The 22307-nt window shown below is 37.1% G+C and overlaps 3 protein-coding genes across 3 annotated transcripts in view; 2 read left to right on the top strand and 1 right to left on the bottom strand.

Annotated features, from left to right (window-relative positions):
* The window catches only part of LOC115434862 (sialic acid-binding Ig-like lectin 5), a 29299-nt gene extending 23321 nt beyond the window's left edge, over positions 1-5978 (bottom strand). Inside the window, exon 1 of the mRNA XM_030156984.1 lies at positions 5921-5978. The gene's annotated coding sequence lies outside the window, so the exon portion shown is untranslated. The remainder of the gene's footprint in view (positions 1-5920) is intronic.
* Positions 4872-6213, top strand: LOC115435825 (ribonuclease inhibitor-like). Its single transcript, XM_030158437.1, has 2 exons — positions 4872-5038; positions 5800-6213. Exons 1-2 carry the CDS (start codon positions 4872-4874, stop codon positions 6119-6121), a joined length of 489 nt encoding a protein of 162 aa, XP_030014297.1. The 3' UTR covers positions 6122-6213.
* A 7265-nt stretch (positions 6214-13478) lies between these two features.
* LOC115435824 (myelin-associated glycoprotein-like) lies at positions 13479-21032 on the top strand. Its single transcript, XM_030158436.1, has 6 exons — positions 13479-13524; positions 14467-14490; positions 15142-15453; positions 18857-19174; positions 20333-20414; positions 20526-21032. Exons 1-6 carry the CDS (start codon positions 13479-13481, stop codon positions 20635-20637), a joined length of 894 nt encoding a protein of 297 aa, XP_030014296.1. The 3' UTR covers positions 20638-21032.
* The last annotated feature ends 1275 nt before the right edge of the window (positions 21033-22307 follow it).

The following is a 22307-nucleotide window of genomic DNA, read 5'->3' as shown; positions in this document are numbered from 1 at the left end:
TCTGGAGCTAAATCCACCCAGAACAGTCAGCGAGGTTTACTTCTGCTACCTGTTCACAGCTGTTAAACACCATGCATTGAAGGGTAGCGCAGACAGAGACACACCAAGAGCTGAGGTTCTGTCTCTGGCCAAACAGCAGCTCACAAACTTGGGTAAACTGGCATATGAAAACCTTCTAAAGAAAAAGATCATTTTCACCAAAGCAGATTTGAAGAAGTACGGTGTTATACCTGCAGATGTCCAGAGCACCTTCCTCTCTCATGTCCTTCAACCTTTCAAAGAGGAGACAGTGGAGATGTTTTCTTTTTTCCACTTAACTGTCCAAGAACATCTGGCTGCCCTTTATTGCGCAATCAATGTTTTTAGCCAGGAAGAAATAATTCAGGCTTTGGACTTCTGGTGCTTTGGTTCACAATCACAATCCTCCACTGCTGTGCCATTGCGAAACATAGATCTCAACATGGACAAGCTGGAGGGCCTCCAAATGTTCACGCGCTTCTTCATGGGAATGCTCCGAGCACATTTGGCAGGTCAGTTGGATGGGCTTGTACGTTCTCCAATGGAAAAAGGGGAGGACATCCCTGCAAAGCTTGGTTTATGGTTCCAAGACCAGTTTAAGGGTAGAAAGCTAGAAAATCAGGTGGCCCTGAACCTTCTTCACTGCCTTATGGAGTTCCACATGGAGGACGCCACTAGGATCGTAGCGCCAGAAATCAAGCAACTCAACCTGTTTAAAATGAAGCTGAGTGTGGTGGACTGTGCAGCAATGCATTACGTACTGCAGTTCTCCCCTCACAAACTGCAGGAGCTCAACCTGGGTTACTCCAACATAGGCAACAGAGGACTCAAGAGACTGGGGCCAATCCTGCATCGCTGCGAATCGCTTTAGTAAGTAAATTATTCTTAACAGCAGCATAGAATATGTTGAAACTTAATTGGCTAGTGGGTAATAAACACTAGAAGTTTTAATTTGCTGGTCAATCCATATTCAATCCAGTCACCAGATTAAATTGTGTTATTGTACATTTCTGGAAAACATGGCTACATATAATGTTTATGCCTCAAAAACATTTCTAGATAGTGGCATATACATTTAGGTAGATATCAGGATTTGGTGTAGTACAGAAAAGGTGTGAATTCATCAAAGACTCACAAATTGTAATCATTTTCTAGCCAAACCACCACAAATCTTGTTGAGATTATGTGGGTCTGAAATATACGACGGTAACATTTTTCCTCTGCGTGAGTTATGATGTGAAGAAGGAGCTGAGCCGAGAGGCTCAGTCTACGATTCAATCTACGTTCCTATCCTCACCTATGGTCATGAGCTTTGGGTCATGACCGAAAGGACAAGATCCCGGATACAAGCGGTCGAAATGAGTTTCCTCCGCAGGGTGGCTGGGCGCACCCTTAGGGATAGGGTGAGGAGCTCAGTCACCAGGGAGGAGCTCGGAGTAGAGCCGCTGCTCCTCCGCGTCGAGAGGGGCCAGCTGAGGTGGCTCGGGCATCTGTTTCGGATGCCTCCTGGACACCTCCCTGGTGAGGTGTTCCGGGCATGTCCCACCGGGAGGAGACCTCGGGGAAGACCCAGGACACGTTGGAGAGACTATGTCTCTCGGCTGGCCTGGGAACGCCTCGGGGTCCCCCTGGAAGAGCTGGAGGAGGTGTCTGGGGAGAGGGAAGTCTGGGCATCCCTGGTTAGACTGTTACCCCCGCTACCCGGCCCCGGATAAGCGGTGGATAATGGATGGATGGATGGATGGAGTTATGATGCCACTATTATGGTTGTTTTGTATGAAGGTTGATTTATTACTTTATCATTCAATCAAAAAAGTTGTTAAAAAAAAAAAAGGGTTTTAATGCAAAAAAAAAAATATTTGAGACCATAAAAATTGCATTTGAACACTTTTTTCTTTGATTGAAAAGGGTTTTTTTTTATTGAAGTGAGTTATTTTTTGATTGAAAATAATTATTTTGATGAAAGACTTCTTTTTGTATTTGGGCCATATATGGGTAGGATATTTGTGTCTCTATTATTCAGTCCCAAACAATATAATTTCTATTAAAAAAAAATAATAAAAATTTCACTTCAATAAAAAAATTCAATAAAAAAAAAACTTCACTTTAATAAAAAAAAACAAAAAAACAAAAAACCATTTTTAATCAAAGAAAAATGTGTCTGAATGCAAACAAATATTTGAGACCCATAAAATGGCATTTGAACATGTCTTTTCTTTGAAGTGAAAAAAATTTTGAAATTGTTTTTTTTGATTGAAACATTTTGACACAAACCTCCCACAGTGGGTGGATGCTTCCCCATTGGTCAGACATATTTGAGTGACAAGTGTCTACACCAATGACGTTTAGCATAGGCATGTCTGTTTAGAACGAGGAAGTACCCATTTGGCAAAGTGCATGTATGCAGTGAAAATCCATTTCCATCTCCATCCTAATGATACACACAAACTTTTCAAATGACAGCATTTCTATTCCACAGACAACATTAGATGTCTTTTCAAATGTACACTGAGGGGAAAAATGCAGTTTTATGGGATGTAAATAACATAAACAGTGTAAGATCCATCCATTTCCATAATAAGGTGCTGTGGTGATACAGGTGAGACAGCAGGCGAATGTCGAGACACTGGCATTAGATTCAGAGAAGCCCCCGGCTGTGGACTGTAGACATCAACTTTTTTTTGTTTGAATAATAAAGAAACAAATCTACCTTCATAGTTTTGGTGTTTACACTGGTTTCATCAAGAAGTCAAATGACATATGGAATTGATGTACATCAAATGAAAATTCTCAGTTGTCCATGGTTTTTGTGTTATAGTTTGTGTAGTGGTGGTCTGTCTGTGTTTGTGTGTTTTTTTCTTTTGTGTGACTCGCAGCCTTTCCAGACAGTGTGCTACTTCCTTACAAAGCAGAAAGTGAACAGTGCATTTGTAAATCAGGTTAAAATACATTGCATAAAAGAGTACATTTTTGTCTGTTCTCTTTCAGTTTGCGATACAACTGCCTGGACAAGCAAGCAGCCCTTTTAGAATCTGCAGTTCTGAAATCCAATGAGTGCCAAGTGAAGAAACTATTGTGAGTCATTACAGATTAATCACAAAGACACAAATAATTTCATTAACATTTAGACACAATGAGAGCCCCTGAACTTATATAATTGTCTTACAGTTAATTACAATCTTCCAATTATAAAGACATTATAAAAGGTATAGATAACAAATTAAATGTCACACTCTGCGTGTAGACCCCTCCACCCCCAAGACCTTGTGATCACTCTTTTGACACGACTAGATTACACTGGTAAAGATTAGTGTAATCTGAAAATACAAATTGGCAAACAAACAAACAAAAAAAGTTTAAAGTCAGGGAATTATAAACTCACACTGGATTAATATTGTATATTTAAACCAAAACAAAATAGACTTTAATCAGTATGGACATCCAGTTAAAATTAAATGGATTTGAAAGTTGTCAGGGTCTGATAAAGAGGGGAGAAACCTGTGGGTTGCTGTTTTCCTTAATAAAAGGCTAAATTATGGGTTAGTCAGCTACAGCAGACATGATGGCTTGGCAAAATGGCTCTAATATCTCCCCAAAAATAATAAAGAGGTGAAGGCCCACCCTTTCCACCATACACATGGAATCTAACCTCAAAAAAAAAAAAAAAAAAGATCAGCAGTTGGTGGTTGAGAGATAAATAATTTCCTGCGCTTTCAATAACACAATGTTCATCAGTTTAAAAACGTCAACAAGGTCACTGTATGTTGTGAAGATAAAACAGTAGTTCCCAACCTTTATTGGCTCTTGATCCCATTTTAACATCACAAATTTCTGGCGACCCCAGACATTCAAAATGGAGAAATTGTTTTTGCTAAAACTAATTTGTTTTGGATCATGTAATAGTTTGCTATACTATGTTGCAAATAAACATTAATTTTAGACAACATTTAGTCTATATAAAGTATATTATTATGGATGGAAGCAGTAAAGCCAGGTGTAGATTACTGCACAAAGTAAGAATTTGATTTTCCTTGGTCAGGATATGTACAGTCAGTCCAGCTTGGATTTACAAGGCTGACAATTAATACTGAACAAACAAGAACTCAAACTATGACTTATGACCACAATGAACATTTGAAAGATAAACAGTACCACAGTGGGCCCCCCCGTGGGCCCCCCCTCCCCCAATCACCACCAAAATTTAATCATTTCTTCCTTATCCCATTTCCAACAAACCCTGAAAATTTCATCCAAATCTGTCCATAACTTTTTGAGTTATGTTGCACACTAACGGACAGACAAACAGACAAACAAACAAACAAACCCTGGCAAAAACATAACCTCCTTGGCGGAGGTAAAAACAGAGAAAACTGAAGAAAAAGTTACTTTTCAGCAAATTTCTCATTAACTGAACATAAACCCAGTGTTTCCATCCACTGTCATTGACCCAACTCTGTGTGTTTTACTGGTGAAAGAATGTTGTGGAAGATGACGGTGTTTCCACAGTTGCTATGAAGCCTCTGAACGTCCAAATGAGTCATGTCCGATGACCATGAAAAGATGACAAACTGTATTTTATACTAACTATTTACACGTACTGATAAGTTTAATGGATCCAAAGTTATTAGCTATTTTAGATCAGTAGATGATTTTGTTTGCCAGCGGCTGTTTGGGTCTTTATGGGATGATGTAATTTTACTTTTCTTACTGTTTCCCATTTGAGATTATAATGGGCTGAATGTGGCACCTGAACTAAAATGAGTTTGACACCTTTGAATTAATCCATGATTCAACTCTTAATGCTTGCCAGTACCTGCATGTTCAACACAACCTTCTCTTCCCATGTATTCAGTATGTGTGGCAATAACTTGGGTCCTGAGGGAGTTTTGGAGCTGTGGAATGCTCTGGAACATAACACCACTGTGGAGGAACTCTATCTGGACATCACCGGCATCACGGAGAGAGGAACAGAAAACATTGTCAACTCCCTCAGCAAGAACACATCTCTGAAGACACTGACGTAAGAGACAGAGTTCACTCAGTGTTTTTTTTTTTTTTTTAATTTATCTTTTTTTTAGCACTATAACAGTACATACAAAGGAGCAGAATTACAGTGCATTCATTATACATTGCCTTTTATATCATTTTCCCCCATGCCCAAACCAACCCCAAGGCTCTCCGAGAAGGGGCAACAGCAGAAACAAGAACACCATAACATAGTCTCTGAGCAGTAGAAAATCAAATAAGTACAAGCAGTATCAAATGTGTGATGTACAAGAATATTAACTGAGCTAATGGAAATAGAAGAAAATAAAAATAAATAAATAAAAATAATAATAATAATTTTAAAAAAGTCATAGTTTGTAGATACATGTGCTTACTTTAAAATATTAGACATTACATAGATATATCAAATGTGACAATAATTGGTAGACAAAAAAAATTACGACAAAAATCAACAACACCTAAACAATAATAAAATAGGGTAGGGTGGAGGTGTGAGAGATCAATCTGAAGGCAGTGTTTGTAAATATTGAAAGTAATCTAAAAAATATGGCCATTTATTTAAAAAAATTAGTTGAGGAGCCTTGTAGTGAGAGTCTAATCTTTTCTAATTTAAGAAAAAACATAACATCCTTAAGACAAAATGAAATAGACGGGGGTTTAGGAGACTTCCACAAGACTTCACTCAGTGTTGTTGATGGGAAAACACTGCCATCTAGTGTGAGTCAACATCTGGTCCCATTTAACATGAACGCTGATTCTTTTCCTTTCCCTCAGTATTGTTGGAAATGACATTGGAGAGGAGGGCAGGAGACGTCTGAGGCACCTGCAGCAACGTCGACCAGGGCTCCGGATTATTTCAAACTTCGTGGATGACATCGGGTTACTTCAGGCCTACCTGGACTGGGTGGAGGAGATTCGGGCTGACCGGGACCAGATGGAGTCGGTGAAGAACGCTGATGCCCTGCAGTCAGTGCTCAAAGGGCTGCAGGTGGCAGGAGAGGCGGCAAGGGGAGAAAATGCAGAAAAAGCCAAGGAACTCCAAAACAACATAGTGGAGCTGCTGAAGGCTTCTACAGATATAATAGAGAGAAGATAAACACAGGTGTGAGAATGTGAGGGGGTAAAGATTCAACAGAAGGTGCATTCATCTTTTACAGGATAAAAATCTACAAAGCCAAATATATTAAATGTTTAAGATGTAACATGGGGAAAACATACATGTATCACCTGCACTTTTATTGACAACATGTGAACCAACAATAATACAATGTCCCAGACTTTCACAGTATGTAAAAGGATTTCTAGTGTTGTAGTCAAGACCACATGAACCCACAGAGACCCAAACATCCACCATCAAACAAAATCGTCTGCTGATCTAAACTGTTTAATACTTGTTGATCCACTAATCCTATCAATACATGTAAATAAATGGTGTAAAATGCAGTTTGTCATCTTTTCATAGTCATCAGATATAACCCATTTGGACATTCAGAGGCTCTGTAGTTACCATGGAAACACAGTTATCTTCTACAACATTGATTCACTTGTAAAACCCATGGAGTTGGATCAATGACAGTGGATGGACACACTTGGTTTATGTTCAGTTAATGATAGATTTTACTAAAAAGTCACTTTTTCTTCAGATATTTCTGTTTCTGATATAATAATCATCAACTTTAACCCATAAAGACCCAGTGCTACTTTTGTGTCAGTTCCTAAATGAATTTTTCCTCTATATTTAAAGTTCCTTAAGCGATTTATTGCCATTTATTGTAATATTATTTTCCCTATTTTGTGTTTTTTCCAGTGAAAAGCAGGTATTTTCCTATATTTGATTTACTGATCATGTAGCTCAAAGTGAAGTTGATGCTTATTCTATCACAAACAGCAAAAACTGAAGAAAAAGTGTTTTTCAGTCCAATTTCGCATTAACTGAACATAAACCAAGCATCTTCATCCACTGTCATTGATCCAACTCCATGGGTTTTACTGGTGAATCAATGTTGTAGAAGATGACAGTGTTTCCACGGTAACTACAGAGCCTCTGAGCGTCCAAATGGGTCATATCTGATGACCATGAAAAGATGAAAAACTGTATTTTACACCAATTATTTATATGGATTGATAGGATTAGTGGATCAACAGGTATTCAACTGTTTAGATCAGTAGATGCTTTAGGTTAAAGGTGGATGTTTGGGTCTTAATGGGTTAATCTGAGTTTTTATGAACATCTACATGATCAGTGAACCAAATATAGAGAAATACATTATTTTTACTGAAAAAGTAGAAAATACAGAGGATAATATTATAATAAATGATGATAAATCATTTATGAAAGGTTAAATAGAGAGAAAAACCCATTTGAGAATTGCCATAGAAGTAGCACTGGGTCTTTTTCAAAATTTTCTGTTTTGAGTTGAGACCAAATCAAGACACAGATACCAAAATGAGACCAAGACTGGACCAGATGCACAGAAAGAAGGATTATGACAACCAAGTTTTATAGATTGTTGCACAACAGTTGGATTGATATGGTATGATACAGCCCCACCAGCTGATTCTCTTGTCAACACTGAAACAGCAGTTGTCTTTGAGGTGAATAAATGTCCACAGAGAGTGGATGTGATGTTTTTTTAAATAACAGCCTAGGTAGGAAAGATGGTGCAATGAGTGAAGCACAACTGACAGGACTCATAAATGGTCTAGGCCTGTAACGGTACACAAAATTTTCGGTTTGGTATGTTTTTGGTTTTGAAAGCCACAGTTCAGTTTTTTTTTTTTTTTCGGTTCAGTACAGGAAGAAAGAAAACCTCTCAAAATGTCTTTAATGCATTTATTATGAATATTTGAACATTTTTCCCCCAATTTAAATTATGTTGTTAATTCAGAAAAACAGAGCCGAATTTATTTTTTTGTGTGAATGCAATACACTCCCATAGAATAGAATATAGAAAAACAGGAGTAATATAATTCTGCTGCTCTAAATCAAATAGAAAATAAAATAAATAAAATAGTACTAAACCTATTTTAAACATTAGCATTGCACTTTTCCCTGAAAGCTAGTTTTGAACAAACAACACAAATCAAATCACAGTTGTCAGTTCACATTCTGCAGAAAAATAACAACAAAATTCTACATGAAGTGAAACATTAACAAAAGGGCAAACTCATATTCTCTTTTAACAAACTGAAGAGCAACACTGACAATAAAATTAACCTAATTATTTATTTTAGGACAGATAAACTGTTTAGGCCATTTTGTGTATTTGTGTGTGTGTGTGTGTGTGTGTGTGTGTGTGTGTGTGTGTGTGTGTGTGTGTGTGTGTGTGTGTGTGTGTGTGTGTGTGTGTGTGCGTGTGTGTACGTGTGTGTGCAGGGTGTGATTTATCAGAAACACAGAGGGGACGGATGTTTTTGTTTTCTTTTTTTTGAGGGTCTTCAATCTCTTCCCTCCAGGTTCACATCATATTTGTTTTTTTTTTTTGTTTTAACTTTATATCAGCTGCTATTTCATATTTCGAGTCAATGTGCGCTCCTTCAATATGTCAGTGTGGAACTTGCGCGGATTTAAAGTACCGCATCAAACGGCGTCTTTCGTTCCTTTTTCTTTTTCTCAACATACTGTGTCGTTTCGGTACAGCTGTGTACCGAACAGGTGTGTACTGAAACAGTTTGGCTTGGTATGTGTACCATTACAGGTCTAGTCTTGGTGCAGTCTCAAGACAACTTTTTGAAGATCTTGGGCTTAATTAATTTCTAAATGGTCTTGTCTGATTCTTAGACAAAGAAGACCAAAGACCACATCTGAGTGAATATTACAAAATTCTAATAAATGTGTTTCTCATTTATTTGTTAACATCATTATAATGAGAAACATGTCTGTAAAACTTTTTGGCAATTCGTGGTTTGTGAATAATAATGGATTTTAAAAACAGCACATTATCTACTATACCATATACTGTATGTACTATACCATTACCATACTATTACATATTATCTAGACACTGGTAGTCTGTAGGGGGTGCAGAAGCACCACACCGAAGGAGAAAGAGGTGCAGGAGAGTGTTAAAATTTAACATTTGACAAAAATGCCTCAAAAATAATGTTTTAATTATGACATAATTCTCGTCCTGTGTCTTGTTGTTCATGTAAATATGTATTGATGTTGTTTTTAAGTGTATTTACATCTTGGCCACAGGGCAAAATGACTGTGTATGTGGAAACTTTGGGAGAACAGGAACCATGAGGATGAAAGGTTCACCCTGTTGCCAATCAGAGTAGTTTTAATTTTCTTGTCCTTATGTAACTGGATAATGTTTGCTGGGTCGTGAAGTGGACTTAAGTGAGATGCAGATGCTTTCAGGGCTCCAGAATGAACAGTAAGCAAATGATTAACCTGTTTCAAAAGTCACAGATCACACATACTCAAAAAAATGCTTTGGATGCAGAAAAATAAACATTTGTATTTTGCAGTGTAAAATGTGTTGGAGAGTTACTAGTGAGAATAGGCAGTGCTGGTGTTTCAAACCGTTTCTAGGAACTCACACCTTGAGTTCCTTATTTTTGCAGTTTTCAGAGTCATCGCACAGAGGAGGCTGAATTAAAAAAGGTAAGTCATTAAATTACTATTGTTATTACTATTACTACTATTATAATATTATTTCTATGCAACATTTCATAGTATGATTTTATCTGTTTTTTTCATTTTTTAAAATTTTTATTTGGAGCTATAACACCGTTAGAGTATTGTACAATGATATCATGTAGTGTAAAGGATCCTTGGTAAAATTGAAAAAGGTGATTTTATAAACTTATAGTGGCTGTTTTTTTTCTGATATTCTAATAACTAAAGATGATTTAAAGCTGTGAATCCTTTGTAGATTTGTTAGTTATGAGTGAAAGGTAGATTTTGACTAATAAGTACTTAAAATATTTCTCAAAACTGCTCTTAACCCATAAAGACCCAAACATCCACCAGCAACCAAAATAATTTAGTGATATAAACTGTTTAATACCTGTTGATCCACTAATCCTATCAATACATGCAAATAATTGGTGTAAAATACAATTTGTCATCTTTTCATGGTCATCAGATATGACCCATTTGGACGTTCAGAGGCTCCGTAGTTCACAGTCATCTTCTACAACATAGATTCACCAGTAAAACCCATGGAGTTGGGTCAATGACAGTGGATGGAGACACTTGTTTTATGTTCGGTTAATGATAGATTTTACTGAAAGAGTCACTTTTTCTTTAATTACCTCCCCCAAGGAGGTTATGTTTTTGTTGGCGTTGGTTTGTCTGTCGGTCTGTTTGTCTGTCTGTCTGTGTGCAAGATAACTCAAAAAGTTATTGACGGATTCGGATGAAAATTTCAGGAAATGCTGATACTGGCACAAAGAACAAATGATTAAATTTTGGTGGTGATTGGGGGTGGGGGGTCCACTGATCTGCCTTGGTGGAGGTCTGCGCTCTCCAAGTGCTTCTAGTTTTCTCTGTTTCTGATATAATAACCATCAACTTTAATCTGAGCTTTTATGAACATCTACGGGATCAGTAAATTAAATATAGGAATATACCTGATTTTCACTTAAAAATGCAAAATACAGAGGATAATATTATAATAAATCGTGATAAATCACTTAAGAAAGGTTAAAATTAGACAAAGAAATGATTTGGGAACTGCCACAAAAGTAGTACTGGGCCTTCATGGGTTAAGGTAGAATACATAATCACAATCTTATGTTGTATATTATGTGATTAGGCACTAACACTCTGAGGACTGAAAACAGGGGTAGGACTAGATATACAGTGGCTTCTTCTGACTCCCTTTCAGGCACAACAGTTGTTCTGTTCCATTTTCTGTTTTGTTTTGTTTTTTGTCTTGTTTTGTTTTTTGTCCTATTTTTTATGTTTGTGTCGAAACTTAACTAAACTAAACTAAGTTAAAGTATGATTATATATGTTCTGGCTATGTAGTTCAGTTATTTAGTATATGTCGCTGCATGCACACACACAACCAGTGTGCAATGTGTTGCTCCCTTTTTTGGTTCATAACAGCATTTCCTGTGAGTATAAGCATATAGAAATTAAGATAAGTAGCAGATGAATGCATTTGTCTAAGTTGATTTACTTTATATTAGTTTATTGGTTTGAGTTGTCCACTATTATTTATAATGGATTGAATTTCTATTGCACTTTTCAAGGCCCCCAAAGCACTTTTACATTATTGATCCGTTATTCATTCACTCTCACATTCACACTCTGGTGGTGGTAAACTACATTTCAAGTGTGGCTGCCAATTTGCACCAAACAGCCCCTCCGACCACCACCAAACATTCATTTGCATTCATACACCAGTGTGAGTGACACTGGAGCCAAGGTGGGGGAAGTGTCTTGCCCAAAGACACAACGGCACATGACTAGGATGGAGCGGGATTCGAACCACCAGCTTCTCTTTCTCCTGAGCCATGGCCGTCCCAAATGGCTAATGCTAAGTTTATATAATTGTGAGAGCTAATGTCTGGTAATGTTTTGCCATCCGTGTCAAGAGTTTTGTACTCATTTGTGCTTAAGGCAATGGATGTTACTTCAGTAACAGTTTCACACCATTCACATGAATCAGGGGTGTCAAACTCATTTTAGTTCAGGGGCCACATTCACCCCAATATGATCTCAAGTGGGCTGGACCAGTAAAATAATACCAGTGAAAATAGAAAAATTACATTATAATAATGTTTATATCTACAATGTTTCTTTAAAGATCTGAATAACGTGAACAACTTGACATGTCTTAAGGAAAACAAGTGCAGTTTTCACAATATTCTGCATCAGTTTATCCTTTAAACGTGTGCGTTACAATGTACATTACAATTACAAATACGCAAAACATTTAGTGACAGGTATAATATTGTTAAAATTGCATTTACTTTTCTCAAGACATTTCAGGTTGTTCATATTTCTTCAGGTTATTCCAATTTTTTGTAAAAGGATAGTTTGTTAATGTAAACATTTTCATGTAATTTTTTTTTTTTTTTTACACTAAAACAAAGATAAAATCTGCAGTTTTCATTATTTAAAGGTTATTATGACAGTATTTTCTGGTCTGACTCAACTGAGATCTAATTGTTTTATATGTGTATGTATGGAACCTGAAATAAAATGATTTTAACACCACTGACTGTTAATTTCTTCAGTGTAATTTTTACATTTCACAAATTCATCCTCTTGGCCAGATTGGACCCTTTGGCGTGCTGGATTTGGCCCCCAGGCTGCATGTTTGACACCTGTGACATAAATGATCAAATGTCATCTTGGTGTCTCAGACTTATTTGTGCATGTGTTTAACAAATGGGAAAGGAGAAGAGTTTCTATAAGGCCAGTACAATATATTTTAGCATAAGTCGCTAAATAAAATCAGTGTTTTGTGTGCAGTAAATGTTACACCAAAATACAATATATTTAAGATAAACATGGCCCCAAACTCCTTGGATCAGCGGTTTCAAACATGCGGTCTGGGGGCCAAAACCGGCCCGCCAAAAGGTTCAATCTGGGATGCATATGTGAAGTGCAAAATTACACTGAAGATATCAACAATCAAGAGTGTGAAACTCATTTTAGTTCAGGTTCCACATACAGACCAGTATGATCTTAAGTCAAATAATAGCACAATAACCTATAAACAGTGACAACTCCATTTTTCTAGTTTCTAGGTTTAACTGGATTAGTTTTACTCTTTTGAAGCAAAACTAGTCCAGTTGAACCTTGAAGAACTACCGAAAAGAACAATGACCTGGGCAAATGAGAAACTGAATGAGAAATCATTCTTATTTTAGTTCCAAACTTCAAATTTTTAACAATTAATTATGCTTGTTACCAAATGTTTGTGGAACATTGTGTGTAATGCGCTTGTATAAATAATAAGTTGAGGGATAATTTTGTTAAAACTGCACCAATTTTTCTTACTAATTTAATTTTTTTCAGGTTATTCAAAAGTTTTTTGTTAAAGGATAGTTTGTAAATGTAAATACTTTCATAATTTAATGTTTTTTTATTACACTAAAACAAAGAGAAAAAGTTGTCATTATTTATAAGTAATGATGCTATTACTTTACTGGTCCGGCCCACTGAAGATCCAGCAGGGCTGAATGCCGCCCCTGGAAAAAAGGACTTTGACACCCCTACTTACCATGGATCATACATTTGCAATGATTAAAGTAAAAAAATATATATCTATATTGGACAGATGAACACATTTTAAACACTTCAATATACATTATACTTATATTTGCCACCATTCCTGTTTTTCATGTATATATCATGTACTATGTAATGTATGAGTAAAAAGTCTTTTCACCGAAAAGTTCTGAGATAAAAATATGCAATTGATTGATATTTGTTACACTGATATAACAGATTTCATCAGTAACCACATTCTTTTTTACAAGCACAGATGGCTGGAGCTCTGAATATCCTCCTCACTATCTGTCTGCTGCATGGTAAGTTCAGGTCCAGCTTCACATCTGAAACTATAGAAGAGTATAGAAGAGATCAAGCAGAACCGTAAACTAAGTTACCTGCATATGTTTTTAGCTTTGCATTCGGAGTTTAAGGATTGTCATGATATTAAAAGATATGTCAATGTATATATATATATATATATATATATATATATATATATATATATATATATATATATATGTATATGTATATAGATAGATAGATAGATAGATAGATAGATAGATAGATAGATAGATAGATAGATAGATAGATACACACACACATACAGGGTGGGGAAGCAAAATTTACAATATTTTGAGGCAGGGATTGAAAGACAGTGTATGACCAATTAGTTTATTGAAAGTCATGAGAATTTATTTGACACAAGAAAATGTACATAATAGACAATGTTTTTATTCTATATGTCCTCCTTCTTTCTCAATAACTGCCTTCACACGCTTCCTGAAACTTGCGCAAGTGTTCCCCAAATATTCGGGTGACAACTTCTCCCATTCTTCTTTAATAGTATCTTCCAGACTTTCTCGTAATAGTTTTGCTCATAGTCATTCTCTTCTTTCCATTATAAACAGTCTTTATGGACACTCCAACTATTTTTGAAATCTCCTTTGGTGTGACGAGTGCATTCAGCAAATCACACACTCTTTGACAATTGCTTTCCTGATTACTCATATGGGCAAAAGTTTCTGAAAAGGTATGGATAATAGTGTTAGGTATGATTATGACATCAATATATGTTTGGTTTCAAAACAATTGACATAGTGCCTGCTGAGAAAAAACAACTACATGTTCATTGTAAATTTTGCTTCCCCACCCTGTACATATTGTTGAGTGATGTTTTTTGTAATCTGCTGAGTGATGCTTTTGATCCTAGACTTACATTTTGCAGTTTGTAATTGTCTTTTCACTGTTTTGTGTTTCAGGTGTCTTCAGTGCCGTAAACTTAGGTACCCCCAGATGTTTGAGTTTTGCATTCGGAGTTTAAGGATATTCATGAAATTAAAAGATATGTCCAAAAATATTGTTGAATGATTTTTTTTTAGATCTGTTGAGTGATGCTTTAGATCCAAGACTTACATTTTGCAGTTTGTAATTGTCTTTTCACTGTTTTGTGTTTCAGGTGTCTTAAGTGCAGACTTTCAGATCTTTTTTCCAAAGACAATAGAGGCTGTAGCTGGATCCTGTGTGACCATACCCTGTTCCTTTGAAATACCAGACAAACATAGAACAAACTTAGATAATACATGTGTAGCAAAATGGAAAAAAGGACACAATAATGATTCTGTATCTGACGTCACATCAAGATTTACCACAAAAGCAACTACAGGAGACTTAAAAAACAAAATCTGCACCTCAACTATGAATAATATACAAATTGCAGACACAGGTACATATTTTCTCAGACTGGAATGCAAGAATGCACTGAAATATACTTTTTATTCACATGTGAATATTAATGTCAAAGGTATGTTTTTAATTCAGCCTCTAAAACATTTGTGTTCCATTTATCTTTGTGGTTTTGTTCATTTATTTTGGACATAATATATATTTAAAGTAGTGTTTGTTTGGTGACTGGTCTATATGTGATTTCCCACCAGCTGATCCTCTTAAACCGACTCTGTCTCCGTCTGAACTGGAGGTGGAGGAGGGGGCCTCAGTGAGTCTGCAGTGCTCTGCTCCAGCTCCCTGTCCATCTCTTCGTCCGACTGTGACGTGGACCCCCAGTCTGGGAACCAGTCAGGAGACACTGATGGAAAATCAGGACAAAACTAAAGTCATAAAGTCTGTTCTGAATTTTACTGCCTCTCACCTCCACCACAGACAGAGGTTCTCCTGCACTGCTGTCTACAGGAGACAAGACAACAGGGTGGTGTCATCTTTTAGCAAAGGACTGACAGCTCATGTTAAATGTAAGTGAATTTTAATTTAGTCCTTTACTGAGAGTACAGTTTTTGGGTTTTTTTCAGAAATGCTCACTTTCAGTTTTCTCATAACATAATCCTGCTTATCCTACTTCATAATCGATGGCTGTAATCATTTTTCTCACCAGTGTTTTATCTGCATAATACAGTAATACACAGTACAATGTACTCTCATGTTCTGTGTGTCACATTTCAGCACCTTAGCAAATGTGTGAAATGTCGGACTCATCACTAGTCGCTTTTCCATTGGACATCTGCGCAAAACTTTACCGATATTTACTAAATATTTGAAAAAACAGAAGTGCATAAAATCATTTTTTCCATTAAATCACTTATGCGATGATTTGTTTATTTATTAACACAAGATGACACGAGAAGTCATTCCATAAATATGGCAATGAACGTAAATATGGTGTTAACTTACAGATATATTCATTATTATTATATATTACCCCTCTATCTCGTACAAAATTAAAAAATGATTGGGTTTCCTGGTGTGTCCACACATACCGCGACATGTTTCTTCTTCCTCTTCACTTGTTGTAACGTATGTCAACATCTGTTTTTCTAATTCACCTGACTTTAGTTGTGAAAAAGGTCTTTCCATGGCAATTGTGAGTGATATACCATTTGCGCTATGCCCGAAAAACCACCCCGTCAGCGCAAAAACTTTTAATCGAAAAATGAGACTTTTGGAGAAATTGTGGTTTTTCCATTAGGTAAATTTTTATACACAAGTTATATTTGCCCAATTTGAGGGTCAATGGAAAAGTGACTGCTGTGTGCAGTTTGAGGCTCAGACTGTCATAAACGCTGACACCACACTCTTAACCAGAAGTGCTTCTATTCTAAGCAGAAGTTAATACATCTGTGAGATAGGAGTGAATATGAAATATATTTTATAGAATGGTCCCATGTTTACTGTTCAGTTCCTCCTGCGTTGTAAATACAGTTTACTGAAGGTGACCCATGTGGTGCTGCCTGAGTACATTATGAAAATGTCCTATTCAGGTGTTTATTGTCCTTGTGTTATTCCTTTTCCATATGAACCCAGCAGTCATGAATTAGTGGTTTAGATTCATCAGCTAATACTACGTGTGTTGTTGATATATCATGTTAATGTCACCTGCGCTGTAGTGTTATTACACTGTAAAGAATAAACAAAAGAGGATAATCAAAAAGGTGGTGACACGGTGGTGTAGTGGAGAGGACTCGTTCCTCACAGCAGAAGGTCCTGGGTTCAGAGTGAGGCCTTTCTGTGTGGAGTTTGCATGTTCTCCCCATGTCTGTGTGGGTTCTCTCTGGGTACTCTGGCTTCCTCCCACCATCCACAGACATGCACTGATAGGTTAATGTGTTAATATAAATTACCCATAGGTGTGAATGTGACAGTGATTGGTTGTTCGTCTCTGTCAGCCCTGTGATGAACTGGGAACATGTCCACGGTGTACCCCACCCACAGGTAACTGGGATAGGCTCCAGCACCCCCAGTGACCCTAATGCGATTTATAAGATGAATGAAAAAATAATCAAAAAGTGAAAAGTCTGTGTCACTCAAAAGGACCAATTGCTGAAAAAAACAGTCATTTGTAATGGGGTCCTACATTATCTAATATGTAGTCGGATAGTCTCATACTGCAGTGTCTGCATAAAACACAGACATGGAGGAAACTAAATAAAGGTGTGACTGGATGGACAGAACTCAGTTTACTTACCTGTGAAATTTGGAACAGGTTGATTGTCTGCTTTACGTCCATTCTGGGGTCCAGGAACTACTACTTATTTTTATGTGAATGCAATCACAAAAACAAAACAAAACATGGAACTAAAAGCGGTTCTGATTTCATAGTTCAATCCTTAAACCTCCAATAGCAACACAGACTCATGACACTTGTCCACCAAAACTTTTAGGACTACAACACACAACCAGCTCATGAACACAGTAAGGATGGGTATTAAATTTAGAAAATGTGTGCATTTTTTAAATTCAGATACATTTCTAAAATATAATTTACATGTTTAGCAGTATGATTAAAAATACTTTCTTCTGTATGGAATTTTAAATAAAAGACAGTGTCACAGCGCCCCCTATGGACCTGCCACCACTACTAACTACACTCAGGGAAACGTTACACAGGCACAAACATCAGAAGGCAAAATGACCCAGATCTCTGTTGTTTTACTGATATCAATAGGCTGTGAAACTTTAAAAAAACAAGGTGATTATTTTTTTTCTCATTTGTTTTAGACCGACCCAAAGACACCAAAGTCTTGGTCAGTCCATCTGGTCCAGTATGAGAGGGTACTAATGTGGTTCTGAAATGCAGTAGTGATGCCAACCCAGCAGTACAGAACTACACATGGTACAGAGCTGATCCACAACATGAGACTCTAATCCACACCGGACCTGATTTAACCATTACTGCATCAAGAAACACTGGTGCTTTCCTCTGTCAGGCTGAAAACGATCTGGGAACTGGATGGTCCAACAAGACAAACATAGATGTTCAATGTATGTATCACATTTTTATATCCTCTTCATCTGGTTGGATTTAATGCAGCAAAGTGTCCCATAATAACTGTAGATGATATTTTATTAAGGGTCTATGCATCAGTGGTGTTGGACTGGTGCTTAGAATACCACTTTTGCACTGATTCTTTTGTTTATGCTGGTTGTAGGGACCAAACTGAATGTGATTCAGTCAAAGTCCACTTTATGGTCAGTTTTTGCCATATGTGCATCACATACAGAAAACTGAAATTACAAGACTCTAAGGCCCCACGGTGCAAAGTGACCATAGTAGAAAAAATATTAAAAAGTATCAAACAATACAATAGAATCTAACTATGAACACTAAACAATATAACTATAGACATAGAATATAACAATAAACAGCAGGAGGTTGAGGAGACAATAAATAGACAATGAAGGTTGTATAGAGATGACTGATTTAAAGTGACATATACAATATGTGCAATATGTAATAAAGTGGTAAGTGGCTGGAGCAGTTTAACTAACAAGACTCAACTGGACATTGACCTGTGGCAGATGACTACATAACAAGTCATCCTACTCAGATACATACTAGAAGTCATGTTGGATTTTTGTAATATGACTGGGTGATTTCTAATGCAACGTATGTCAATCATTATAAAGCAGCCTCCAATAGAGATAATAGACAATGTAGGAATGAAGGATGCAGTAGATTATTAGTACACCACTCACTGTTATTATTCATTTGGGAGACTTGCTGATAGTTCAACTTTATATAAATATTACCACAATAACCCCCCTCACAATAGACTTTTTGTGTTCCATCATGACAGAGTTCACCTGAGTGTGTCTTGGCATTTTTTTTTTAAACCTGATGAAACACTCTTGTCATCACAGTTGCTCCACAGATCCTGTCCTCGTCCAACTGCACCAAAGCTGCAGCCACAGTCAGCTGTTCCTGTTCCACTGTGGGAAACCCTTCTCCCAGATTACAGTGGTATTTGGACGGACTATCTGTGACTCACTCAGACAAGGTAGACATCAGCAGTGAGTCTCTGAACGGCACAGGTCTAAGGAGCACCATCACCATAAACCTCCCACAGGAGTTGGATCTGTCCACTCTGCTCTGCCACAGCAGCAACTCTGTGGGTTCTACCAGTCACCAGTTCTATTTCTACACTTTTGAGCAACAAACCTGTTCAAGGTTTGGTCAAGGTCAGTATTCAGTACAGTGGATATGCTACAGGATCGTTGGAAAGGAGGTCCACCAGCTTTGCTGAATCTAACACTGCCCTTTATGCATCTGGTAGTGAATTGTTCCATCCACCAGATCATGGTCGACCTGTTTAGGGTTCTGGTTCCCTTTGACCCATGTTTGAACTGAAACTTCACCTTTAGTTGAAGTCTAATATTTCCACTTTGGCCTTCAGGTCTGCTGCAGCTTCTGCCTCAGTCAAAGTTCTATGAAAAACAACAATGTTGGGTGGAAGGTTTACTGCAAACAGCTGTTTTTCTGCCGTTCCAATATAATTCATTCACTCATTTTACAAACTGCTGAACCCTCTGGAGCAGAACTGTCAAACTCATTTTAGTTCAGGGGCCACATACAGCCCAATGTGATCCCAAGTGGACTGGACCATTAAAATAATAACATGATAACTTATGAATAATAATCCAAATGTTTCTCTTTGTTGTAATGTGACAAAAATGATGTTTTGAAAATGTGAATTATCTGAATAACCATGTACAACTGAACTTAAAGATTCAGTAACAAGCATAATATTATAAAATTGCACTTATGTTTCAGGTTGTAAATGGTTGTTCAGATTATTCACATTTTATTGAGAAAGGATAAATTGTAAATATAAATATTTTCTTAAGGTCATTTTACTTTTTTCTCATCAAATCAAGAAGGAATTTGGAGTTGTCATTATTTATAGGTTATTCTGATAGTATTTTACTTGAGATCACATTGGTCTGTATGTGACCCCTGAACTACAATGAGTTCAACATCGATGACTGTTAATATGGTCAGTGTAATTTTTGCACTTTGCAAATTCATACCATGGGTCAGATTGGACCCTGTGGTGGGACGGTTTTGGCCCTGGGGCCGTATGTTTGACACTCACATTCACACCTACAGGTGATGGAGATCCAACCCAGAACCTTCTTACTGTGACCAGAGGAAATTCTACAGACTCTGGGTTAATGATGGCATTCAGTTTTCTGTTCTAACTGTTGAATTTGATAGTCTATGTTTTTAGTGCAAGTAATAAAATATTTCTTATACCTTTATTCATATCTGTGTGAAATAACCATGTACTCAGCAGCTTTGGCAGTGATGACCCTTACTCCTTTTATTTCTCATAACAGGTCTTTTTCCAGTCATTTTGGCTGTTGCTGTTGTATCTCTCAGTATGAATGTCTTCTACACAATCTACATGATTTCGCTTCGGTATGTTTCTAAAGAAGTTTTTTTTTTGTTTCAAAGCTGTATGGACCTGTTTTAGCAATAAAGTTTCTTTTAAATGTGATCATAATCATGTTTGTTCCATTCTTTTCTCAGCAGGAAATCAAAACAGAACGTGATGCCGAGTGAAGGGGACACGACGTACATGTCATTAGACAGAAGAGACGTGTCTCCTGAATATGGGGTCATTGGACAACTTCCAACATGAGTAGAGGATGTATGTGTTTGTCATTCTAAACTGGGCTCCAAAACACAAATATTCCACGGTTTCCCACAGCAGATGGGACAGATACTTAATTCAGTGTAAATACATATTATTTCATAAGATTGCTGTTTTTTCATTCTATTAGAACTGGTGTTTTTTCAGGTCTATACTTATCGTTATTTTGGTTGTATTTTTGTTTTCAGTGTTCTGCTCTTTTAGTTTTATACATCATTATTATGTCAAATGCTTGTACCTTCACACACATAATATATCATACAAGACAATATACAGTATATACAGCTCTGGAAAAAATTCAGAGACCACTGCAATTTCCTGTGAAATCAGCATGTGTGCATGTATGACAGCCATTCCATTCCTGTGTGTGTTGAATTCCAACACAATCACACCTTATTCTACTGAATAAACACCTGATCCATGTCTTCTTTAAGGAGAAGTATAAAAACCACTACTGGGGCCATCACTATCTTCTTACAATAGATAAAAACAGTGCCATTAGTACCACAAAAGTAACTGGAATCCAAAAATAACTATTGAAAACTACTGGACTTCTGCTCTGACAATGTTCCCAAACTCTGAGGACTGGTTTTTCTATCAGGACAATGCTCCTGGCCTCAGCTAGGTCAGTAAAGGTGTTGATGACGGACCACCAGATGCAGACCCTGTCATGGCCAGCCCGATCTCCAGACCTGAACCCACTTTGAAAACTTCTGGAGGAAGGTGGATGGACACAAACCATGGAACATGTCTGAGCTTCTTGAATTTCTGTGCCAGGAGCTGCATAAAGTCATCCAACAGCAATGGAGGAGAGACAAGACACGTGAAAGCTGTCATTGAAAATCAGGGTTATTCCACCAAATATTGATGTGTGAACTTTTCCCAAGTTACAACATTAGTATTGTGTTGTTTACAAATAAATATGAACTGGTTTTCTTTGCATTATTTGAGGTCTGAAAACACTGCATCTGTTTGTTATTTTGACCATGTGTCGTGTTCTGCAAATACATGCTCTAAATAATATTTTTATTTGGAATTTGGAGAAATGTTGTCAGTAGTTTAGAGAATAAAACAAAAATGTTCATTTTTATGGGGCCATTATTGTAGCAATATTATTTGCAAATGCATGTGGAGAGTTGAGTGTTCGCATCTCAATCTGTCTGTGCGCAGTCGGATTTGCAAATGTGTAAATGAATCTGTAAATGCGCAATGAGATTTGTGTGTCTGCACAACAATCTGCAAATGTGTAAAACAACTTGTGTGTGTGTAATCAGATTTGAAAAGTCAAAGTATTTTCACCACAAGACCCAGAATTACAGACAAATCGTTGGTTACAAGTCAAGCGGCTTCTCGATTGGCTCTCTTTACACACGTGAATTTTGCTACACTTCTGCAGTGACAGATCCACAAATGCGCAGCGGGATTTGTCTGTAAAACCAGGGTTTGCATATCTGGGCTCAGCTGCCCTGGGCTCAGGCTCACAGGCTCCTTCATTCCGGCTGCGTTCGGCTTTGCTCGTTCTTGTACCTGACGTGAATTTACGTGAGTTGTGCTTGCAAGGTTCACCAACTGCCACTAAAAATCGAAAGGTTCACAAGGTGGATTCCATAACCCTTTTAAAATGAACAGTGAAAGATGTTTTTCACTGTTCACAAAAG

The sequence above is a fragment of the Sphaeramia orbicularis genome, chromosome 16 (genome assembly GCF_902148855.1).
Source record: "Sphaeramia orbicularis chromosome 16, fSphaOr1.1, whole genome shotgun sequence".
In the NCBI taxonomy this organism is placed as follows: Eukaryota; Metazoa; Chordata; class Actinopteri; order Kurtiformes; family Apogonidae; genus Sphaeramia; species Sphaeramia orbicularis.
Note: the sequence above shows the minus strand (reverse complement) of the source record. Positions and strands in the feature narration are given on the sequence as shown.